The sequence below is a fragment of the Trachurus trachurus genome, assembly GCF_905171665.1.
Source record: "Trachurus trachurus genome assembly, chromosome: 16".
NCBI lineage: Eukaryota > Metazoa > Chordata > Actinopteri > Carangiformes > Carangidae > Trachurus > Trachurus trachurus.
This window is the reverse complement of record NC_139902.1, coordinates 11,760,596-11,781,727: the sequence shown is the minus strand read 5'-3', so window position 1 is coordinate 11,781,727 and position 21,132 is coordinate 11,760,596. Positions and strand designations below refer to the sequence as shown.

General features: G+C 43.1%; 1 protein-coding gene across 1 annotated transcript; it reads left to right on the top strand.

Moving 5' to 3' along the window:
- Window positions 1-1,167: 1,167 nt before the first annotated feature.
- On the top strand, window positions 1,168-20,738 carry atp8b2 (ATPase phospholipid transporting 8B2; the record flags this gene model as incomplete). Its single annotated transcript, XM_083988855.1, has 29 exons — window positions 1,168-1,276; window positions 4,164-4,222; window positions 4,347-4,460; window positions 5,437-5,535; window positions 5,698-5,759; window positions 5,883-5,955; window positions 6,290-6,360; window positions 6,452-6,531; window positions 6,994-7,152; window positions 7,249-7,337; window positions 7,557-7,753; window positions 7,853-7,973; window positions 8,571-8,658; window positions 9,033-9,067; window positions 9,176-9,335; window positions 9,446-9,634; window positions 10,337-10,452; window positions 10,672-10,836; window positions 11,219-11,330; window positions 12,750-12,855; window positions 13,645-13,894; window positions 13,988-14,171; window positions 15,471-15,694; window positions 15,801-15,884; window positions 16,501-16,746; window positions 16,877-17,019; window positions 17,494-17,620; window positions 18,379-18,975; window positions 19,584-20,738. The coding sequence occupies 29 exons, from the start codon at window positions 1,168-1,170 to the stop codon at window positions 19,674-19,676; spliced, it is 4,152 nt and encodes a 1,383-aa protein (XP_083844981.1). The 3' UTR covers window positions 19,677-20,738.
- Between the last annotated feature and the right edge of the window lie 394 nt (window positions 20,739-21,132).

Here is a 21,132-nt window from a genome sequence, read left to right as displayed (position 1 = left end):
CCCAGCCCTTAGTCGACATAAGGGTGAGTAGATAATGAGTGAAATTTCACTTTTGAGTGAACTATCCCTTTTAATATAAATATGACATAGGCTATCCAATTAAAACTTTGACTCTTAAATGTAGGCAATGTGACATTAAGTAGGCTAGATGATGAGTAAAGAAATTAGAGTGAATCTGTCAGCCTGTAGTGCAGTGGGCCAACTGTAAGATCGAGTCAGCTCACCTGCAGCACCTTGTTAGCGCTCAGCTTCATATTGTAAGATTGGGAGAACGCATTAAGCAAAGTGATAGTGGTCGGCAACCTTTAATGTAGGGACTGGCACGAGGCTTGCTGTGCAGCACGTGCCCGGGCACCTGCCAGGCCCCTCCCACTGCAGTGCACCTTCTCCCTTTTAAACGCACAGGGAAACTGGAGTGCAGCACGAGCCACTGTGGCTCCACACCGCCACAGACAGGCTCCGGTGACCTCATGCTTTTAGATCCAAAATGGCGCTTAGCTTCCTCATCCGAGCTCCTTCGCTCAGCCGAGGGAGCCCTGCAGAGGCTGTTGCCATGGTAACGTCCATCAAACGCAGAGCCTATAGGGTTACGTAATGCACACAGCGGACAGTGTTTATGTTGTGGATGAGACGTTGCACGTGGGTGCGCCAATCGATGGATGAGGCTGCTGCTGTGCAGAAATGAAAAACACGACATTACTAGAATTGAAGACACGACTGGTCTGAGTTTGTGCAACAATAAAAAAATATATAAAAGTGTTCAGGCTGTAAAAATGTTCCTAAATCCTACGCTCTTATTATTAACAAAAAAAAACAACCTGCACAGCTGTTGTTGTTTGAGGCAAGATGTTGACTGACCTTATTATAAGAGTGACCTCAGTGTTTCTGCGGCAGGCGGGGAGAGAAAATAGAGCAAGGGATGGAGAGAGTGTGCGTTAGTGAGTATGTGCGTGTTTGGGGAGGGGAGAGAGAGCAACTGAGAGAGCACAGAGCAGGGGACGGGACGGTGCGCGGTTAATCCAACTTGACTCAAGTTGGGGACCAGAGCTCATCCCCGCGTCCTTGCGGAGATGTGGCGGTCAGATGCGGCGGTCACCGGTCTCTGAAGCAGCGCAGAGCCTTTTTACCGACAAGTCAAGCTGCGACTGTTAAAGTTTAAAAGCCAAGATGACAGTGCTGAGCGAAATCCCGGAGAAATGGTTTCCCCTCGTTCTCCCACTGCAAAGAAAGAAGCAGAAGGGACTTGATGGAGGCAAAACGAAAAAGAAGAGGACAGGTACGAGTTAGTGTTGGAAGGAGTCACTGCGCATTTTTACTTTGTCTTCACCATCAACATTTTTCTCTTGGTCTGTTTCTGCGTCATCAGGGTTGTTGATTGTACTACAAACTGCATTTTTCAAATAAATCATTCCTCACTCTCATCCCAACTGAGTCCAAGTTTCATTCCTGCTCCATCTCACCCAACTGTACACTCTGTGTGTAGCCTATATTTGTTAACATGTCTGTCTGTTTCCACTAATCACTGTTGTCTGACCCGGATCAATATTAGACTTCATCCTCACACATCAGCTCACAACAGGGAACTTGCAGTGACTGTTGTTCTTCATGTCCATCTTGCACTTTGTCACTGCCTACCAGTAGCTTCGGCTTAGTCTCATGTTTTTGTTTTTAGTCCTTTGTCCCAACAGGTATTTGTCATGTCTCAACTTTAGCTGTGGATTTGATTTGGTGTTTACATGATGTTTACATGTCAGGTGTGTATGTGTAAACAAAAATGATTTTGTCTGAATCTGAATTTTGTGTAAATAAGGGGAGGGTGTCCTTGTCTCTTCTGCCTGAGACACTGATCAATCTTCCAGGCGCCAGCCTCCGCTGTCGCCACTCTGCCTCTGTCTGTGTCCTTATTCCTTAGCTTAACTATCACAAATCACACTGGGTGTGCACCTTCATTTGACCTCTAGCTAATCAGTCTGTGACTGTGTCACTCGCATCATTTTCCAACAAATTAGATCACGGTGTGTGTGCACGTACTTATGTGTGTGCACGCGCATGACTGCAGACGCTCCTGCTATCCCGCTTTTATCTAATTAAATCAGCCAGTGAGTGATGATCACTTCTCCACTCAGTCCGGTCCTGACTTAGGTACAGCACAGACAGACTCTGCTCTCTGTCCATTATTGTTATGACTTTGTGAGTGTCTGTCCCATGGAGGCATAAGGAGCTTCAGAGCTGTGGCACGTGCACTCACACGTCCAGCCATGGGGGGGAAGAGTGTTAAAGAGACATGGGCTGGATAAAGAAAACGAGTGCTTTTGGATTAGGCTACTGTTATTCGGTGTAAGATAGTCCGACATTAAGTATTTTATTTGGAATCAATATTTATGTACTACCTTATGTATCAGTTGTTTGTGGAAACCCTATGCTCGCAGCAGAGCAAGCCTGCAACTCAAGGTTTCTCAGTAATGGAGCTTTATAGATTTATACAGACTTGCTGTGTAGCAGCGAGTCTGCGTCAGGGATTCAGATGCCCTTGAAGCTGTCAAAGACATTAAACACTCAATGGGCAGTTTGCTAAAGATACTCACCTATTCAGGTTGGGTTGGTCAGCTTGCACAGGAGCAACTGGGACAGATGTCGCCCGCGTGCTCATTGACGTCAGATGCTGGGAAGCCTTGGTGACCCTGCACTTACCCAGCTTACCTCTTCATGGAGGGTTAATGCAGCCTTGGCACTTCCTGTTAGAGTGATCTCTCCATTGTACACCTGCCCGAGAAAACAACACAACGACCTTCAGATAGAGTGGAGAAGTGCCAGAGCAAAATGAGAACAGCAGAGAGACGCCTGGAAGAGTTTCAACAGCACATACACCATCAAACAAACCAGACATTAAATATCATCAAGCCTGAGCTGTAGTTTTATGTGGTGCATTTCAAAATACACTTAGCTCAGCTCAGATTAATTTTAGATACAATACATGGTACTGTAGCTACCCCTTAAATATTTCAGGATTGTCCAGGAAATGCACTCTGTAGCAGCATTTAACAGAATGATACTTCAGCCAATCTGTCTGTAACATGACAGCAAAGGGAATTTCTTTAAGTGACCCGTGTTTGTTATGCTGTGTGATGAAGCTCTTCACATCTGAGGCAAACGTGCAAGGTGTGAACTGTACAAGTTTTAGACCCGGCTTCACAGTGTTTGACAAACAGGAAACCACAGTGCCTTTGTTTTTTGTGTGTGAGCATTTGATTCTGCGGTAATGGCTTCTGTTGTGCGATGTCCCTTCCTGTGGCGCCTCGCTGCCTTTCAGCAATCGGCCGAAATGTACGTTGAGGATTTGATGGTTTCGGAGCCACAGAACCTCTCTGCATATCATATGCATCGGCATTGAGTTTTATATCTGGGTGCATGTGTGCGTGCATGTGAGCTTGTGTACAGCCTTGTGCAAAGCAGGCCAGTCATTTCATTTAAAAAGCAGTCTCATCAATATTAGAGGAGATAGGCCTGCTGTTGGAGGAGGAGGAGGAGGAGGAGGAGGAGGAGGAGGAGGAGGAGGAGGAGGAGGAGGAGGAGGAGGGGAACTCCAAATCTATCACACATCAGCATAAACAGAAACCTGAAAACAGCAACAAGATAAAGAGCAGGGTCAGGAGGGGAGAGGTGTAAGAGCTCTGATGGTGGGGAAATGTCACTGGTTTATTTTTATTCTCTGTACATTTAGGTCTGTAGTGTAATTTAGTGTAACAGGCTTTCATCTGTGTCTGCCTGTAATGAGTACCACCGTTTCTTTTGACTCACACAGATGCACACACACTCCTACATTACCCATCAGATTGCATACCCACTCATTAAGCGGGTAATGACAGATCAGCGGCGACTCGTTTACTCATTAGTCCCAGTGTGTTCATGTGTGCGTGCGACACTCTGTCTCGATTAGTGTCGTGACGTCAAATAATCTCTGGCAGACACTCCAGCTTTATTGATTTGTGCATAAATGCACAAACATTGTGGATTATCCTTATTGTGTTTGTCTACTCCACTCTCCCCAGGCCTCCAGAGGATGTTAATGATATTGACATTTTTAAAGTTTGCAGTTTGAGTGTATTTTCGTTTTCATACTGTATGAGCCTTCATGACTCATTTCATATCTTGTGTTTGTGCAGAGGAGGAGAGGAGGGTCAGAGCCAATGACAGAGAGTACAACGAAAAGTTTCAGTATGCGGTGAGAGAGAGTCGTTTTTTCTCCTCTACATATTGAAAAAAATTTGATATGTCATGAAACAATATAAATGATTTTAAACGTTGACAATTTCTTAACTGTGTCTTTATTCCCTCCAATCATCCAGAGTAACTGCATCATGACATCCAAGTACAACATCATCACCTTTCTGCCAGTCAACCTGTTTGAGCAGTTCCAGGAAGTAGCAAACACCTACTTCCTCTTCCTGCTTATCCTGCAGGTGAGAGAGGAGGGGAAGAGGGAGATCTGTGTGTCAGTGTCTTTATGTGCAGATGGAGTCCTGCAGGGTGAATAGTTATCAGTTTACATCAGAACTGTATAAGAATTAAAAAATATCTTTGTAAAGGTAATATAAATAAATTATACAGGGAAGGTTGTTCTTATAAGGAGATATTTATGATCAAAATAACTGCTCTAAAATCAGTTCACTGAGAGTAATAAGATGCAGTTAATAAGATGCAGTTAATAAGAGGTAGAACTTGACTTCACAGCTTTCTGCATCCAATTGAAAAAGTAAATATGCGTAAAAGGAATTTCTTCAAATTTGGTTGAATTGATTAGAATTTAATCAAAGATCAATGTGAATAAAATACATTTACATCTTTATTAAATTCCTTTAAAGTCTTTGAAGTCTGGACAGATATAGATAAACACTGTCTAAAAATAGTATTAGATTCAATAAAATTCAATTCATTATTTTTATTTCATGCAATTCAACTAATTAAATTAAATTGTATTTATTTTATTCTAATATAACTTAACTTAATTCAGTCAAGTGAATTTGACTGGTTGGCTACAGTCGCACAGGCCAGGGAATCAGCTGCAGCCTGAGTGAACACATCACATCTACATCAAATTACATGGTAGTAAACTAAAAACAGACTTTCTTTCTTACACTCTATGGAACTCATTTATCTATCAGTAAACAAATAAGATTTGAGGATCAGATAAGATCCTTTATTAGTTCCACAATGGGGAATTTCCAAATGCCTACTTAAACAAAGCACCAAATGCTTAAACAAAGCACCAGCATTGTGTGTTGTGCATTCACTGCTGCTCTGTCCTAATAGCACCTGGGCTCACAGTAGGCTACATATGGTACAGACAGATTAACATGGGTCCATAGGGAACTCGGTGTGCTGTGTGTTTCTATATCACACAGCCTTATCTGAACATCAACATCTGTCTCTGTCTAGTTGATACCTCAGATCTCCTCCCTCTCCTGGTTCACTACCATCGTGCCTTTAGCTCTGGTGCTGAGCATCACTGCAGTGAAGGATGCCACCGACGACTACGTGAGTAAAGTCCTACTTTACGCACCACAGTGAAGTCAGATACAGTATTACTGGTTATGTCTAGCAGACTGTACTTTGAAGTGGTATACAAAACAAGTGGCTTCTGTTAGAGACGGCTCAACTCATCTCCTAAAAAGATTGTGGTGATCTGCTTTTTTGCAGTTTCGTCACAAGAGCGACAACCAAGTGAACAACCGTCAGTCTCAGGTCCTCATCCGTGGCTCGTGAGTTTGAAGTGTTGTTCCCTTTGCTGTAAAATCAATTTCTCAGGTTTAATTCAGTTTTAATTTATTATTACAACACTTCTGAAGTGGCAATAATTATCTCTCTCGGTTTCGCTGTTGCAGCCTTCAGAATGAAAAGTGGATGAATGTTCGAGTGGGTGATATCATTAAACTGGAGGACAACCAGTTTGTGGCAGTAGGTGTCCAACGCGCGCGCGCACACACACACACACACACACACACACACACACACACACACACACACACACACACACACACACACACACATTTTAATTAAAACAGGGTTTTCTAATCATCGTAGATCAGCAAGTTACATCTGGTATTTATCCATTATATAGTATTATGGCCCAAATTATATGATGAAATGAAGGAGGACATGATCTACTGTCGCTAACTGCTAGATCCAGATATCATCACGATATCGTCAGCGCTTTTCTACAGTAAATCTGTTCCTGTGCTGTCAGAGCTGTGCAGTGGATGCTAACCTCAGCTATCATATGTATTGTCAGGCTGACCTGCTCCTGCTGTCCAGCAGTGAACCTCACGGGCTCTGTTACATCGAGACGGCCGAGCTGGACGGGTCAGGAAACACACCGCACCTCGCCATCAGCTTATAGCACTTGACAATCTGCAGCAGCACCTAAACCTCTATGTGCTCTGTTGTGTTGCAGAGAGACCAATATGAAGGTGCGTCAGTCCGTCTCAGTGACATCCGAACTCGGAGACCCCAACAACTTGGCTTCATTTGATGGTGAGATTTGAAAGCAATGTCATCGTCTTCTCGTTTGGTTTGTCTTCCTTTCACAACAACATAAAGCTCTGTGGTTTCGGTCTGTAGGCCACTATATGTTTGACATTTTCTGCCCTCCGCTGCCATCATCACCCGCCCACCAGCGGAACAAACCAAAGAGTTTCGTGTCAGCACAGCGCACCCACACACACACACACGCACGCACGCTCCTGGTCAGAAAAAAAAGCTTTACTTCAGCAAATCAACCCACACTTTGCCTTGTATCAGTTTACAAAAGGTGTGTGTGTGTGTGTGTCAACCTTTGTGCGTGTGTGACAATGTCATGATGTCATGAGGATGATTAATTCAACACTGCGTCGCACAGCAAGAATTGGATTTTGTGGACTTGTCTGATATTGTCTCTAATATCCATCTATATTTTAGTGTGTATTCCATATGCCTGTCCTCTTTCTGTGTGTGAAGGTGAGGTGGTGTGTGAGCCCCCTAACAACAAGCTGGACCGTTTCTGCGGCACTCTGTACTGGAGAGACAAGAAATACACCCTCACCAACCAGAACATGCTGCTACGAGGATGTGTCCTCCGCAACACCGAGGCCTGCTACGGCCTGGTCATCTTTGCAGGTTGGCGTGCCCGCATTTATTCACACTTTCAGTACTACTGTACAGTATGTGTGCGATGCATTTATCAGATCTTACTTTACCTTGTTTTTATCGCAGGCCCAGATACAAAGCTAATGCAGAACAGTGGTCGCACCAAGTTTAAGCGCACAAGCATCGACCGACTGATGAACACTCTGGTCCTGTGGGTAGGACACCCCAAACCTCTCACTTTCATGGCTCATAACTATTTCAGGAAATGATCTCAGTGGCTTAAATGTAGTTTCATATATCCCTCTAATATTAAATTCTACCACAATTTTGGCTCATCTGACCAAAGATCCAGTTGTAAGATATCTGATTGTACATGTAGACACCCTACTCTTGCTCTCTATGTCATTGTTCCTCCATCTGTGTGTCTCCATCAGATCTTTGGCTTCCTAGTGTGTATGGGTGTGATCTTGGCTGTTGGCAATGCAGTATGGGAGAGAGAGGTGGGGTCCTTGTTTCAGAGCTACCTGCCCTGGAACCCCCCTGTGGACAACTTTCTGTTCAACGCCTTTCTCTCCTTCTGGTCTTACGTCATCATTCTCAACACCGTGGTGCCTATCTCTCTGTATGTCAGGTGAGGAGAAGTCTACGACTGGGACAAAGGGGATTTGACAAACGATGGAGATGTAACTCTACAGGCTTTGAAACGTTATCTCTCCTGTTTGTGTATCAGTGTGGAGGTGATCAGACTGGGCCATAGCTACTTCATCAACTGGGACCAGCAGATGTTCTGCTCACAGTGTAACACGGCGGCTGAGGCCAGGACCACCACTCTGAACGAGGAGCTGGGCCAGGTGGGTGGGCAGCCATTACTTCCTGTTTCTGTCACTTTCTCTGTCTAGATTGGCTCTTTTCTTTTCCTTTTTACTATTTGCTGATACTTACCTTGTTCCTGTTGTGCATTGAAACTGAATTGTAACTTCACAACTTGACAACAATGAAAATGAAAATGGGGGAAACGGTAAAAAACAAACCGGGATCAAAGAGAAAAAGACATTGTTGTGTTTTAATGTCGTTACGCTCAAATAAATCTGCAGAGATATTTGAGATATATAAATATGCTTATGTAGCTCATGCATTTTTTTTCTTTGTGTGTGTTATAATCAGCTTATATGATACTTTTTGGACTTATTTGTGTGAGATTGTCTTTTGGAGGGACTGCTAGAGCTTTGTAAATCAATTGCACATTTTCATCAATCAAGAAAATAATGCTTCACAAATGCACCTGCCACCTGCAGACTGAGATGAGTCTAAATTCAGAGATGAGGAGGTTTCATTGTGCTAAATGTAGATGTTTCACTACATACAGTGTTTCTGTTTTAGACGTATTGTACAGTGGTGTTGTTGTCTTTCGGCTAACTGTTACTGTTACCATTTGAATTTATTTTTAGGTTGAATATATCTTCAGTGACAAGACTGGGACTCTAACTCAGAACATCATGAGTTTCAACAAGTGCTCTATTAATGGACAGACGTATGGTAAGTGCACACATTAAATAAGTAAGCACACCCATACGCTTGTTTTAAATCACTGAGCACACCCATAGTATATAGGACATACATGTAACACTGTGTTTTACAGGTCCCACAGGAAACTGAGATGGATATTGATGTTTGTTAATGAACTGCTTTACCACGTACTGTACCGAGTCCTTACATTCTTATTTATCACTGAAAAAACAAATAGAATAAGCAGTTACTTAAAAACTTTAGCAACTAATTCAATCTCCACGTGCTCTTGTAATGTCATTAAAACCTAGTCATCAGATAGTTATTTAGGAAATTCATAGGAAATTAACTTGAATTACACAACAATGTCTCAAACATCTTTGTTTTGTTTGCTTTGCCGTCAGGTGAAGGAACAGACCCACTTGGAGCTCAGCCAAAGGTCAGTAACCTAAAACAACTCTTAGCTTAATATCAACATGTGTGTTAGGCACTACTAGTTTGTGGTGTAGCCTCCTATGAGAGTCCATGTCTCTCCATTTATCTTCAGAGACTGGACTTTACTCCCTTCAACCCCCTGGCGGACCCAGACTTCTGTTTCTATGACGACACGCTGCTGGAATCAGTGAAAGTGGGAGACGCTCACGCTCACGAGTTTTTCCGCCTGCTCTCCCTCTGCCACACTGTCATGAGTGAGGAGAAGAGTGAGGGTGAGAAGCACGAGGGGAGAGGTTCATTTTGTGAAGACAGCCGCACCAACACACACTTGTCCTTTTACTTATTGTCCTTTTTTTAATTATTATTTTCTCCATCTACCCAGGAGAGCTGGTTTATAAGGCTCAGTCTCCAGATGAGGGCGCTTTGGTGACGGCAGCTCGGAATTTTGGTTTTGTGTTTCGCTCTCGAACACCCGCTACGATCACCACAACAGAGCTGGGACGGCCCGTCACCTACACCCTGCTCGCCATCCTGGACTTTAACAACATACGCAAGAGGATGTCTGTTATAGGTGCGCTGGTTTTAGCCATTTTTGATATGAACATTGGTAAAAAAAAAAATCATATTCCAAGTCATTCAAACACCAACGAGGATGAAACTTTATTAAAAAAATACAAAATATGTATTGCAATTTAAAACTCCATGCAGTCAGGAGCACAATATACATACAGGCAAAAAAAACTACTGTAGACTCAAATAAAACTTGTATCTATGGTGTTTGACACCACAGTGACTCAGATTTATTTGTCCAGAAGTTTTCACTCTTGTTGCATTCTTGGTTCTTCACACTCTTCTAATTTAAACACTTACATTGGATAGACAGATTTTCATGTTTAATTCACAATTAATTATTTATTTAAATTACAAGAAGCTGACAGGAGATTAGCTATTAGAGGTTTTTTTTACATTTAACCCATCTGTTAGATTTCTGTGTGTTCCTATGATTTCTCTGTTTCTTAGGTGCTGGAAAACTGCCCAGACATAACAGATCATAAATCACTCATGCTTTAGCAACAACTTTTGGTTTAGCACACACACACACACACACACACACACACACACACACAGCAGCAGCACAATGTTGAGACAGGCAGTCTGTGTGTGTTACTGTATGTAGGAGTTTTATTTTGGTGCTGGTTATTTTGAAGGTGGTGAACCTGCATGGATTACTTTGGGTATTTCTTCCTCATAACGCTCTGTTTTTCATTCTCAGTGCGTAACCCAGAGGGCAGGATCCGATTATACTGTAAAGGAGCTGACACTGTGCTGCTGGAGAGACTCCACCCGTGTAACCAGGAACTGATGAATATCACCTCAGACCACCTCAATGTGAGTGGACAAACAAGCGCTCCAACTCATAGATGGAGGTGCACTGCCATCTAGTGTCTGCACACTCAAAAAGCAGCTGTAACAACGTATTTGCATCTACTCTCTTCTGATGTGCATTACCATGACATGAGACAGACATAGACATTGTTTTGGCCCACAACCATGTGCTTCTTTGTGTCAGACCATGTGTATGTTGTTGTGTTTGTGTTTGCACATCAGGAGTATGCAGCAGATGGGCTGCGGACCCTGGCCCTGGCCTACAGGGACCTGTCAGAGGACGAGTGGGAGGCGTGGTCGGAGAGCCACCGCTGCGCTGACAAGGCCACTGACTACAGAGAGGACCGACTGGCAGCCGCTTATGAGGAGATTGAGCAAGACATGATGGTCAGTGACTTGGGCTAAGTGTGTGCATGTGAATGAGGTTAATATATTTTTAGATGGTGTTCTTTCAGTGGTGAACTGACTTCCATTTTCTTTGAGGGAAGTATCAAATGATTTCTCTCCTGCTGGATTCAGTACTTTCCCCAGTCAAAATAAAAAAGGGAACTTGGTTAATTTTTGAGAGGAATTTCCTTTTTTTAATTATTATTATTCTGAACAAGCTTGTCAGCTCATTTAGGTTATAAGGCATTATATAATTGACCATCAATTAAATGATAATAAATAGCAGTAGCTTTATTCAAGCCATTTAATGAAAATGACTTTCTGAAATGTTCTGCTTATCTGATACTGGAATTCATTCCTGTCTGTTTTGCTGCTTGTCCAGCTCCTGGGTGCCACAGCTATTGAAGACAAACTGCAAGAGGGTGTACCAGAGACCATTGCTGTCCTCTCTCTGGCCAACATTAAAATCTGGGTTCTCACTGGAGATAAGCAGGGTGAGACGCACACACAGTTTGCATGTTGCAAAGATTTAAAAACATGAAGAGTTGCATCTTGGTGGTGTGGTGGTGACACTGTAGTTTGTACACCAGAAAGTCATCCAGGAGTTTAATATAAAACTAGGTGAACCTGCAAGCTCCCTAGACAATGGCTACAGCTAAAAGAAGAGATTGTAATGTCTCTTGTAAATTACCTTTGTATTGGTAGAATTTGAGAAACAGATCAAATGCAGGTTCCCAAGACAAAAGAATATGGTTGGTTTATGTTGGTGAATCACCACCAGAGAACTGCGAGTTCTCAGCACGACGGTGGTGTTTCAGTTTTGGCGGGATGTGCTGGGTCAGCAGGACAGCAGCCACAACATAATTATAGACGTCTATGGCCGCAGGAGCACGTAGATCAACGCAAAGAGCATGTAGGCAGCTGAAGGTGATGAGCAGTAATGAGCTAAAACTCTTTCTTTTCCTTTTTTTTTTTTACCTTCCAGAACATGCTAGACTTGGATAATATGCCAATTAACTGCTCAGCCCCATGTTAAAGGTGCACTGGGCTTGTTTGGTATAAATCGCATCATCATCATCATCATTTTTATTTTTTATTTTCTTCAAAGTCAAATGTGAAATTGTGATTCCCACTTTAATCATTACTTGTGTCACAACCACAAAATAAAATTCAGCCTCATTATACGTCAAATACATACGACTCCAATTGGTTTTAAACTTCTGTTGTGTTGTCACATTACAAGGGAAGTTTTTTTTAGCCCTGAGTCTGAGTCTATTTAAAGCAGATATCAGTGGAATGTTTTTGTTAATATAAGTCCTAAATAGTCCTATTTTCCGTCAGCAATCACTTACATGAAGTATTTCAGCCTAAACACGAGTCTCTCCGTCACTCTGCTCTGCTGTAACCCGAGGAGAAAATTTTCCTTGTGGGATACAAGTGTTATCCAATGAGGAGAGAGAACGGCATGAAGGGCTGTGTGTGCAGCCAAGGGATGCGCGTGAATGTGGTGACGTAGCACGAGGACCAATTGATGCCTGACAAGGGCGGGGGCTGCTAACTCATGGTGCGTTCAAAGAAACTCGTACTTTGTGTTTTTCCTTCCTGTGAAGTCATACCAGTTCGATCTGGTACGAGTTCACGGGTCGGAAGTTACGAGTGGCCGTTATAGGGAACTTTCACAGACAACAGGATGGTAAAAACACGAGCTACGGGTTACCTGGAACGCTACCAAGTCGTAGTTGTGACTTGAAGCTGTAACTTACGGTTTCAAAAGCCTGCCTTGAACGCAGCATTAGCCGAAACGGCCGTGAAGCTGATATCTGCTTTAATATAGTATTGTGGTAAAAGGTCTTTTTATGGTGTATCTCCTCTACGTCTGGCTGAAATGCTTCCTCACTCTCTCGCACACGCAGAGACGGCTGTCAACATAGGTTACTCTTGCAAGATGCTGACGGATGACATGACCGAGGTGTTCATCATCAGCGGCCACACTGTCCAGAGCGTACGGCAGGAGCTCAGGTCAGTCTGTTCGATTGATTAGACAACTGCATGTCCACCGTAGCGTCCGCTGAAGTATCCACACTGTGAATTCGAGTAGCATCAAGCAGAGACAGGTTTTGGTTAAAAAGAAATGAAGAAGTGTACGCATGACTGGAGTAAGTGGGTGTGGGAGTCACTGAACAATGTCCTCCACCTCAAACCAAAAAGCAACTCGCAAGTACACAAATACAAGTTCTCACTGTGTTAATTGACGCTCCTTTGACCGTCTCATCACGTACATAATTGTCACATATGAGCACACACTGTATTTCCCTAATACGCGGTTCTCCGATGTTTGCATGATCTAAAGATTGCACACAAGAGTTCCCGTAACTTGTGCTAATTGCAAAAGTGTTGAGTTGAGTTGAGTTAAACTCTGTTAACTTTACTGGCAATTGCAAGGAAAGTTGTTTGGAAGTTGCCGGGGTGACTCATAGGAAAGAGTGCAAACAGTATATCTTGAAATATCTTATTGCATGTTAATGCAGTGCTTCAGGTGCTGCTGAACACCTGATAGATAGAGGTCGTCTATAGGAACTGACACATCAGCAATAATAACGATCACGGTAAAACTCATCACACTTATAGTCTCCTCCCTGACATTCACCTGCTCTTCCTACTTTTATTCCTTCTTTAATTTGCGTACTCAGCTGTGTCTGTTTTCCTTCTATCTCTTGTTCATTTCCTCTGTTGTTCCCTGCATATGGTGTGCTGTTTTAGCGCTGTCTTTGCGGTCCTGTTGATTGTGGAGTGTGTCTTCCTCCCCAGGAGAGCGAGGGAAAGGATGATTGAGCTGTCAAGATCCAGAGATGGAGGGAAGGAGGCAGGGATGGAGGCGTGTTTCATGGGTAATGGGCTCAGAGAAGGACAAGAAGGAGGAGGAGAGGGAGGAGGAGCAGGAGGAGGAGGAGGAGGAGGAGGGAAACAGCTCCAGTGCCCTACTCCTCCTCCACCTCCCTCCAACCTCATGGAGAACATCTCTGGAGAGTTCGCCCTCATAATCAACGGACACAGTCTGGTATGAATAACAACACACACACACACACACACACAAACACACACACACACACACATGAAAATCCTTAACCTTCTCTTTCTTGTTCTCTGATAGGCCCACGCTCTAGAAGCAGACATGGAGACCGAGTTTGTATCGACGGCATGTGCGTGCAAAGCAGTGATCTGCTGCAGAGTCACCCCGCTGCAGAAAGCTCAGGTGGTGGAGCTCATCAAGAAACACAAGAAGGCCGTCACTCTGGCTATCGGAGACGGCGCTAACGACGTTAGCATGATCAAAAGTGAGTTATGGCCTGAGGATCATCAGTGCATGAAGGATGACAGGGAGGAAAGGAGGAAGTGTAACTGGATTATTGTTGAGACAAAGAGGAAAGAGAGAAGTAGGGTTTTGCCATGTGGCTGGCAGTGGAAATTCTCAGCAGAAGTATGGTAGTGGATGATTACAAGTAGTGATGGGAGATGGGAGTGTGGAAATGTGTGTTGCAGTAGGCACAATGTCATCATCAAGTCAAGAACTGGTGTCCTTTTAACCCTGACTAACGTGCAGGTTTACCAGTCATGACAAACCCATGCTGTGCAGACAAACACTGATCAAAGCCACAGAACTTTATGAAATCCTAAAGTTTCAAAACCGTCAGAGCTGAACTTTGAGAAAATGCAGGTACAATGATGAAGACATACAGAATAGTCACGTTATCGTTGAATCGTTATCAGGCTTTTTGCCTTTATTTGATAGTGCAGTCGATAGAGACAGGAAACAGGGAGGCAGAGAGAGGGGGAATGACATGCAGCAAAGGGCCGCCAGAGTTGGGATTCAATACGGGGCTGGCTGCAGCGAGGACTATAGCCTCTGTATATGGAGCGCCTGCTCTACCAACTGAGCTAAACGACGCCCCATCTCAATGTATTCTTCTAACTTTATCAAGAGCTGGAACAAGGTGATTTTGTCAGTCAACGCGTTGAACGAGACCGTTTTTCCAACCTTACACTGATTACAATGGGATTAAAGGGAGGTAAATAAATGTTTCTGGGTCAACCAAACAACAGCCCCATGTTTTCTTACTCTAAGTGTGTTTGCAATAGTCTGTATTTTGTAACTGTTGCACCACCTTGCATGGCAGTCTGGATATGTACTCATGTCATATCATGTCTACACGAAGTACAAAACAGAAATGCAATCAGTGCAGCGGTGATGGGCGGGGTTGGTTCATATCCTGCAGTTTGATGTCTTACAATCAAAACATTTACTTAATTGCATCTGCACTAGGGTTAAATCAGGCTAACTTATTCCCAATGGTTTAGTTGTGATTGATGACTAGATACTAATAAAACCTTAACTAATGATTTAGAGATCATTTACAAGCCATTAATAAGAGCAACTCAGGGACTAAAATCCACATAACTTAGATTGAGATTTGTAACAAGTATCCCTTTAAGAATTACTTCTTAAGATATGTTTGAACTAAGTTTCATGTCAAAAACCCTATAAGTCCAGTTTTTCCCACATCATACATTGTTAGGCTACATGACTCACGTTCCTTTCCCTTTCTCTTGTCCGTCCCCCTCCTCCACTCCTCCAGGCGCTCATATTGGAGTTGGTATCTCAGGTCAGGAGGGGATCCAGGCCGTTCTGGCCAGCGACTACTCCTTCTCCCAGTTCCGCTTCCTTCAGCGCCTCCTGCTGGTCCATGGCCGCTGGTCCTACCTGCGCATGTGTCGTTTCCTCTGCTACTTCTTCTACAAGAACTTTGCCTTCACCATGGTGCACTTCTGGTTCGGCTTCTTTTGTGGCTTCTCTGCTCAGGTCAGAGAGTTGAAGGTCATACATGGGGACAAGAACCAGTGGTTACCAACCAACAGTCGACATTTTAACAGTGTGTGTTTTTGTGTCTGTCTCTCCTCTCTTGTAGACTGTGTATGATCAGTACTTTATCACACTCTACAACATTGTCTACACCTCGCTCCCTGTGCTGGCCATGGGGATATTTGACCAGGTCTGTTCAAACTGTTACTATGTTTTGAGATTTCATGAACACTGCATAATGCTGAACTCCTTCCATGAAACAAATGTTGATGAATTCTCTGCCACTGTTTTAATTGCTATTAGCCATGACAACAGGACAGGTAAAGTAAGGTGAGCCATATTTTAGCCCATGCTGGTGTTGTAGCCCTGCATATGACAATCAGTCCACAGCTTCGGTCCAGATACTGGCCATAACAATTATTGGGAAAATTGTAGCTAATCCTTTGACTTGCCATCTAGAACCAAAACAAGGTTCACATTTTTGTATTAGTTGCTTTACCATAGCTATTTGAACAAATATGCATGATCCCCTTAGGATGATCCCTTGTCATTCTTACCAAATACCTGCAAAGCAATGACAATTTGCGTGTGCAATGCTAATTTGCACATGTTGTCATGTAAAGGCGGTGAACATCAGCACATCACAACACTATGTTAAATTTGCAATGTAGCTCAGAGCTGCTAGCATTGCCGTAGACTCTTTTGAAATTACAACTCCAGGTAGTTTCTGTAGTTATGACCACATCACAGTAAGGTCGGCCTGTTTTCATCAGTGTAGTCCCTCTTCTTTCTGTGTCTTATTGTAGGACGTTCCCGACCAGAGGAGTCTGGAGTATCCCAAGCTCTATGAGCCGGGGCAGCTCAACCTCCTCTTCAACAAGAAAGAGTTCTTCATCTGCATCACCCAGGGCATCTACACATCAGTGGTGCTGTTCTTTGTCCCCTACGCTATCCTGTCCGATGCCACTCAGAGCAGCGGCGTGCCCCTCGCCGACTACCAGACCTTTGCCGTCACCACGGCAACAGCCCTGGTCATTGTGGTCAGCGTACAGGTGATTGAGCCCCGAGCGGTGTTGAGTTTCCTTACAGCTGGCAGCCTCTATATTTAACTACTGTGTGTCCCATCCTTGTGTACTTACTGTGCACCTGAGCTGTTGTTTCTGCATGTGCTTCTGTGTGTAGATCGCTCTTGACACAGGCTTCTGGACAATCATCAACCATGTGTTTGTGTGGGGCTCTCTGGGCTCCTACTTCACCATCATGTTTGCCCTGAACAGTCAGACCCTCTTCAGGATCTTTCCCAGTCAGTTCCACTTTGTAGGTCAGTCCACACAATACTGTATTTTCGTGGCAGCAGGTATTTAAGGAATAATAATGTATTAGCCAGTATTTCTTTAGGTATGTTAATTATGAATGCTAAATTAAAAGCAAATATAGCAAAAGTATATTAAGACTAGAGCAGGAAAAATCAGATAAACTTAACAAAAAATGTCTTTCACATGTAATAAGCCTACGTTCATTGATAATATCAACACATTAATATATTTCTCAGGCTGCATTACCTGCCCAGCCCCTCCTAAAGACAAAAATGTGTAGAAACACAATATTTACGCACACTTAAATCAGGATTTGATGTTTGCTGTAATCATCACCTGAAATCATTTCACTCCACCAGTCAGATCGTGAAGTGAAGATGTCTATGTGTCTATGTAGTGTTTTCAAAATCCTTTAAAAAAAAAATCCTAAAATTAATTTATCCATATGTGTGTGGCCTTGTGTATGTTTGTCACTACAGGTAGTGCCCAGAGCACGTTGTTGCAACCGGTCGTGTGGTTCACTATTGCACTTGCAACAGCAATATGCATAGTTCCAGTTTTGGCATTCCGCTTCCTCAAGCTGGACCTTAAACCTCAACTCTCAGACACGGTGAGAAAACACACAAAAACACTCATTTCTCCATCAACTTCATTGCTTCACATGTCAGTATCTTCTCTTCCATCATGTCAGTTGGAAACAGGACTCAGCCAATGATTAACTGCTCATATACAAACAGTTAGTCTTGAGTGTGTGCGTGTGTGTGTGTGTGACGATTACTGATTTATGAGCTTACCGTCATTAGGTACATGGACTTCACTGCACTACTGTGCAAATATTGACCAAAATAATGGAAGCAAAGATTTTGAGGTCTGATGCCATGAGCTAGTTTGACATCCAACCAAAGCCAATGACATAATGTTGTGTTTTTATTTTTGCATTATCAAGTGCAAAAGGTTTTAGTCTGAGCATCCAAAAAATGTCAGATGGAGTTTGATCAGCTGTTGTAGTTCTTCATGTGTATGGCCTATAGATAGATGGGGCCTAGTAAGTACCAGTAGCATGGATGAAGGAGAAACATCTATTAGCATAAGTGGCACAAGTCAGGTCAAGGTATCCCCTCTGGGATAAATAAAGTTTTTTGAATTGAATTGAAATGAAAAATAGAATATGATCTAAAAAAGAAAATGAATTGTGTCAAATATGAGGCTGTAAAGTTTTTGTCAATAATCTTGTAATTTAATTTTTTGTGTGTGTGTTTCCATGAAGTTGTGAGCACATAGACTGATGACCTGCCAATGACCATTTGAGAGATCTAAAAAAAGATTGAGGAATGAATTTCCCTTTCCTCTCTCCTGTTTGTGCTCCAGGTGCGCTACACTCAACTGGTGCGGCAGAAGAAGCGGAAGCCAGTGGGTCGCAGCGTGGGAGGCGCGTGGCGCGGCGCGGGCAGCGTGTCGGACGGTCGTCTCGGCGCTCGAGGCGGTTCCAGGCGGTCGGGCTACGCCTTTGCTCACCAGGAGGGCTTTGGAGAGCTGATCACCTCAGGGAAGAACATGAGGCTCTCCTCTCTGGCCCTGGCCACCTTCGCGTCTAGACACAGCTCCAGCTGGATCGACACGCTCCGCAGGAAGAAACACACGCACTCTCACACTCCCCCCAGCGCCTCGGGGGAGAGTAGTCCAGCACCCAGCTGCGTCTCTGGGTCGGTTCCACCGCTCTCCAACTCCTCCTCTGTTCTGGGCGGCTCACAAGATACACCCATCGAGGAGGAAACAGGCTCAACACCACGACACCAAAACACACAGGCCGCCCCCCCTTCATCCACACAAACCCAGCCAGCTGTAGCACCAGATGTGGAGTCGGCTGCACCGCAGGGTCCAGCTCAGGCCCTCAGCTCATCAGCAGTGAGATGCCATGAGGGAGATTCACCTGGAGGGTGGACGTTCACTCTGGGGACTGTGCAGGTAAACTTCTGTTATTTCCTATTCATGTATTATATAACAAACCACTTAAAACACGTGCATGTATTAACTCTTACCAGGGATGGACAGAGTACTAGACCCCAGCACTTGAGTAAGAGTACAAAATACTACTGGTCAAAATTTACTCCGTTACAAGTAAAAGTAGCTCAGTCGACATGTTACTCGTGTAAGAGTAAAAAAGTACTTGCTTTTCAAGGTACTTAAGTATCCAAAAGTACATGCTTTTAAATTTACTTTAAGTAAGAGTAAGAGTAAATTGCTTATTTTTCACATCAATGAATTACTATAATATTTTCTAAATGAATGTAAGGACCTTTTAACTCTTGTTTCTGAGAATTAACTCTTTGAAACCACCTGCACTGATGTGCTGCTTTTAGGGGTTAGGGTTTCCTTCTTTGACAAACACAGCTTGTGTTCAATAGTATTTTAGAAAATATGTATTGATTCAATGTATTCAAGTAAGAGTAATAAGTACCAAAGAAATCTAATACTCAAGTAAAGTACAAATCCTCTGGATATGTACTTAAGTACAGTACTCAAGTAAATTTACTCCGTTACTGTCCACCACTGACTCTTACTCTCTCCAACAGGAAGCTCTGTTTGGTTGGAAGAGCATTGCAGCCCGCACCAGTGTGTCCAGCAGCCCAGGTCCTCCCCCTGTTTCCAAGGAAACCAGAGACTGAGAGAAAGATTCATAATAAATGGAGGGGCTACTAGTTCGCTACTGTCCATCAGATGTTTGCACACACATAAGGATGTACTTTTCTGCAGAGATACCAACACACCGCGGGTGCACAGACTGTTCTATCGACACACAGTGCTCTCCTCTCTGTTCCCCAGCTCAAAATAAATCATTTACATCCAAATCACAGGAGGAAGTGACACTTCCACCTGAATAGCCTACATGGATTTTGCCAACTATTGGAAATTCTTACATCTCAAGGCATACAATGACTGTTCATGAACGACTGGCAGAAGAAGTATATAACTGACGGACAGCAGCAGAGATGCAGAAACAGATTTCAGGATAACTTATTAGTAATTATATAAAAGATTGTTTCCACTTTCACAAAGATTAATTCACAGCCAAGTAACACAGTATTTCTCAAACTCAACAGCAAGTGGAATGAATGAGCAGCATAATTTTCAACCAGTGGCGTGCAGACATTACGTGTAAAAGTGTTTTCTGTCTCTGTGTTCACTATAGTTCTCAGTGAGAACGGTACCTTACGTTACAGAGCATTGCAAGACTCTTGCAAGATTGGTGTCCCTTTTCTCGTATTGATCTGTTTTCCTACTTGGATCACCTCTACTCCACGTTTCCTTTTCTTTTTTTTGCATCATATTGATGTGTTTTATACTGGCCTAGTTGAGTTGCACCTTACAGCGAGCTCTCAGTGCTTTTTTTCTCTATTTGCACGTTAGGCCTTTTTTTAATTTATTTTTTTGGTCTGACAAAGGCCCAGATCATGTGAATGTACGTATGTAGGTAAAGTCTCATCTGTCACACACTGAGTCAAAAGACAAAGTGCCACTGATTTACTTTAGGTCGGACCTGGGCACAGTGCAAAGAAAAAGAAACTCTAAAAAATCAAAAAGATAGGTAAATCTATTTAAAAGTGGTTTGTCAAAGCTAGTCCTATACATGGATTTTTCAGCTGTGTGATTTCATATTGTATAAATCTTAGTAAAGTGCTTTAATTTTTAATTTGTAATCTTTATTCTTATTTGAATAAAGGGAAGGTGTTTGGGGATAATCATGCCTTAACAATGCCAAACTTTTGATCCTCTAACCTCTTTTCTGATATCATCATCCATCAGGCGAGCGTAGCATCTATCTGACCTAGACTGGGATGAGACAGTCTTTATTTAGGAAAACTAGAAGAATGATATAAATCTGCTCTTTCCGATCATCAACCAAGCAGCTGACACACCCGACTGTTCACACACTGCAAAAATAAGGTAAAAATATATGGAAATGAATGTCTTTTGTTGTCTTTGGTCCCATGAATTGTTCAAGCTTCTGGACATTACTGAGGTGAAATGTGGAGCTGTTGAATGATGGTCAATAAACATGTCATCTCTCTTTCACATGAGAGCAACACACTGTGTCCATGCAAATTTCCTTTCACGTAGCAG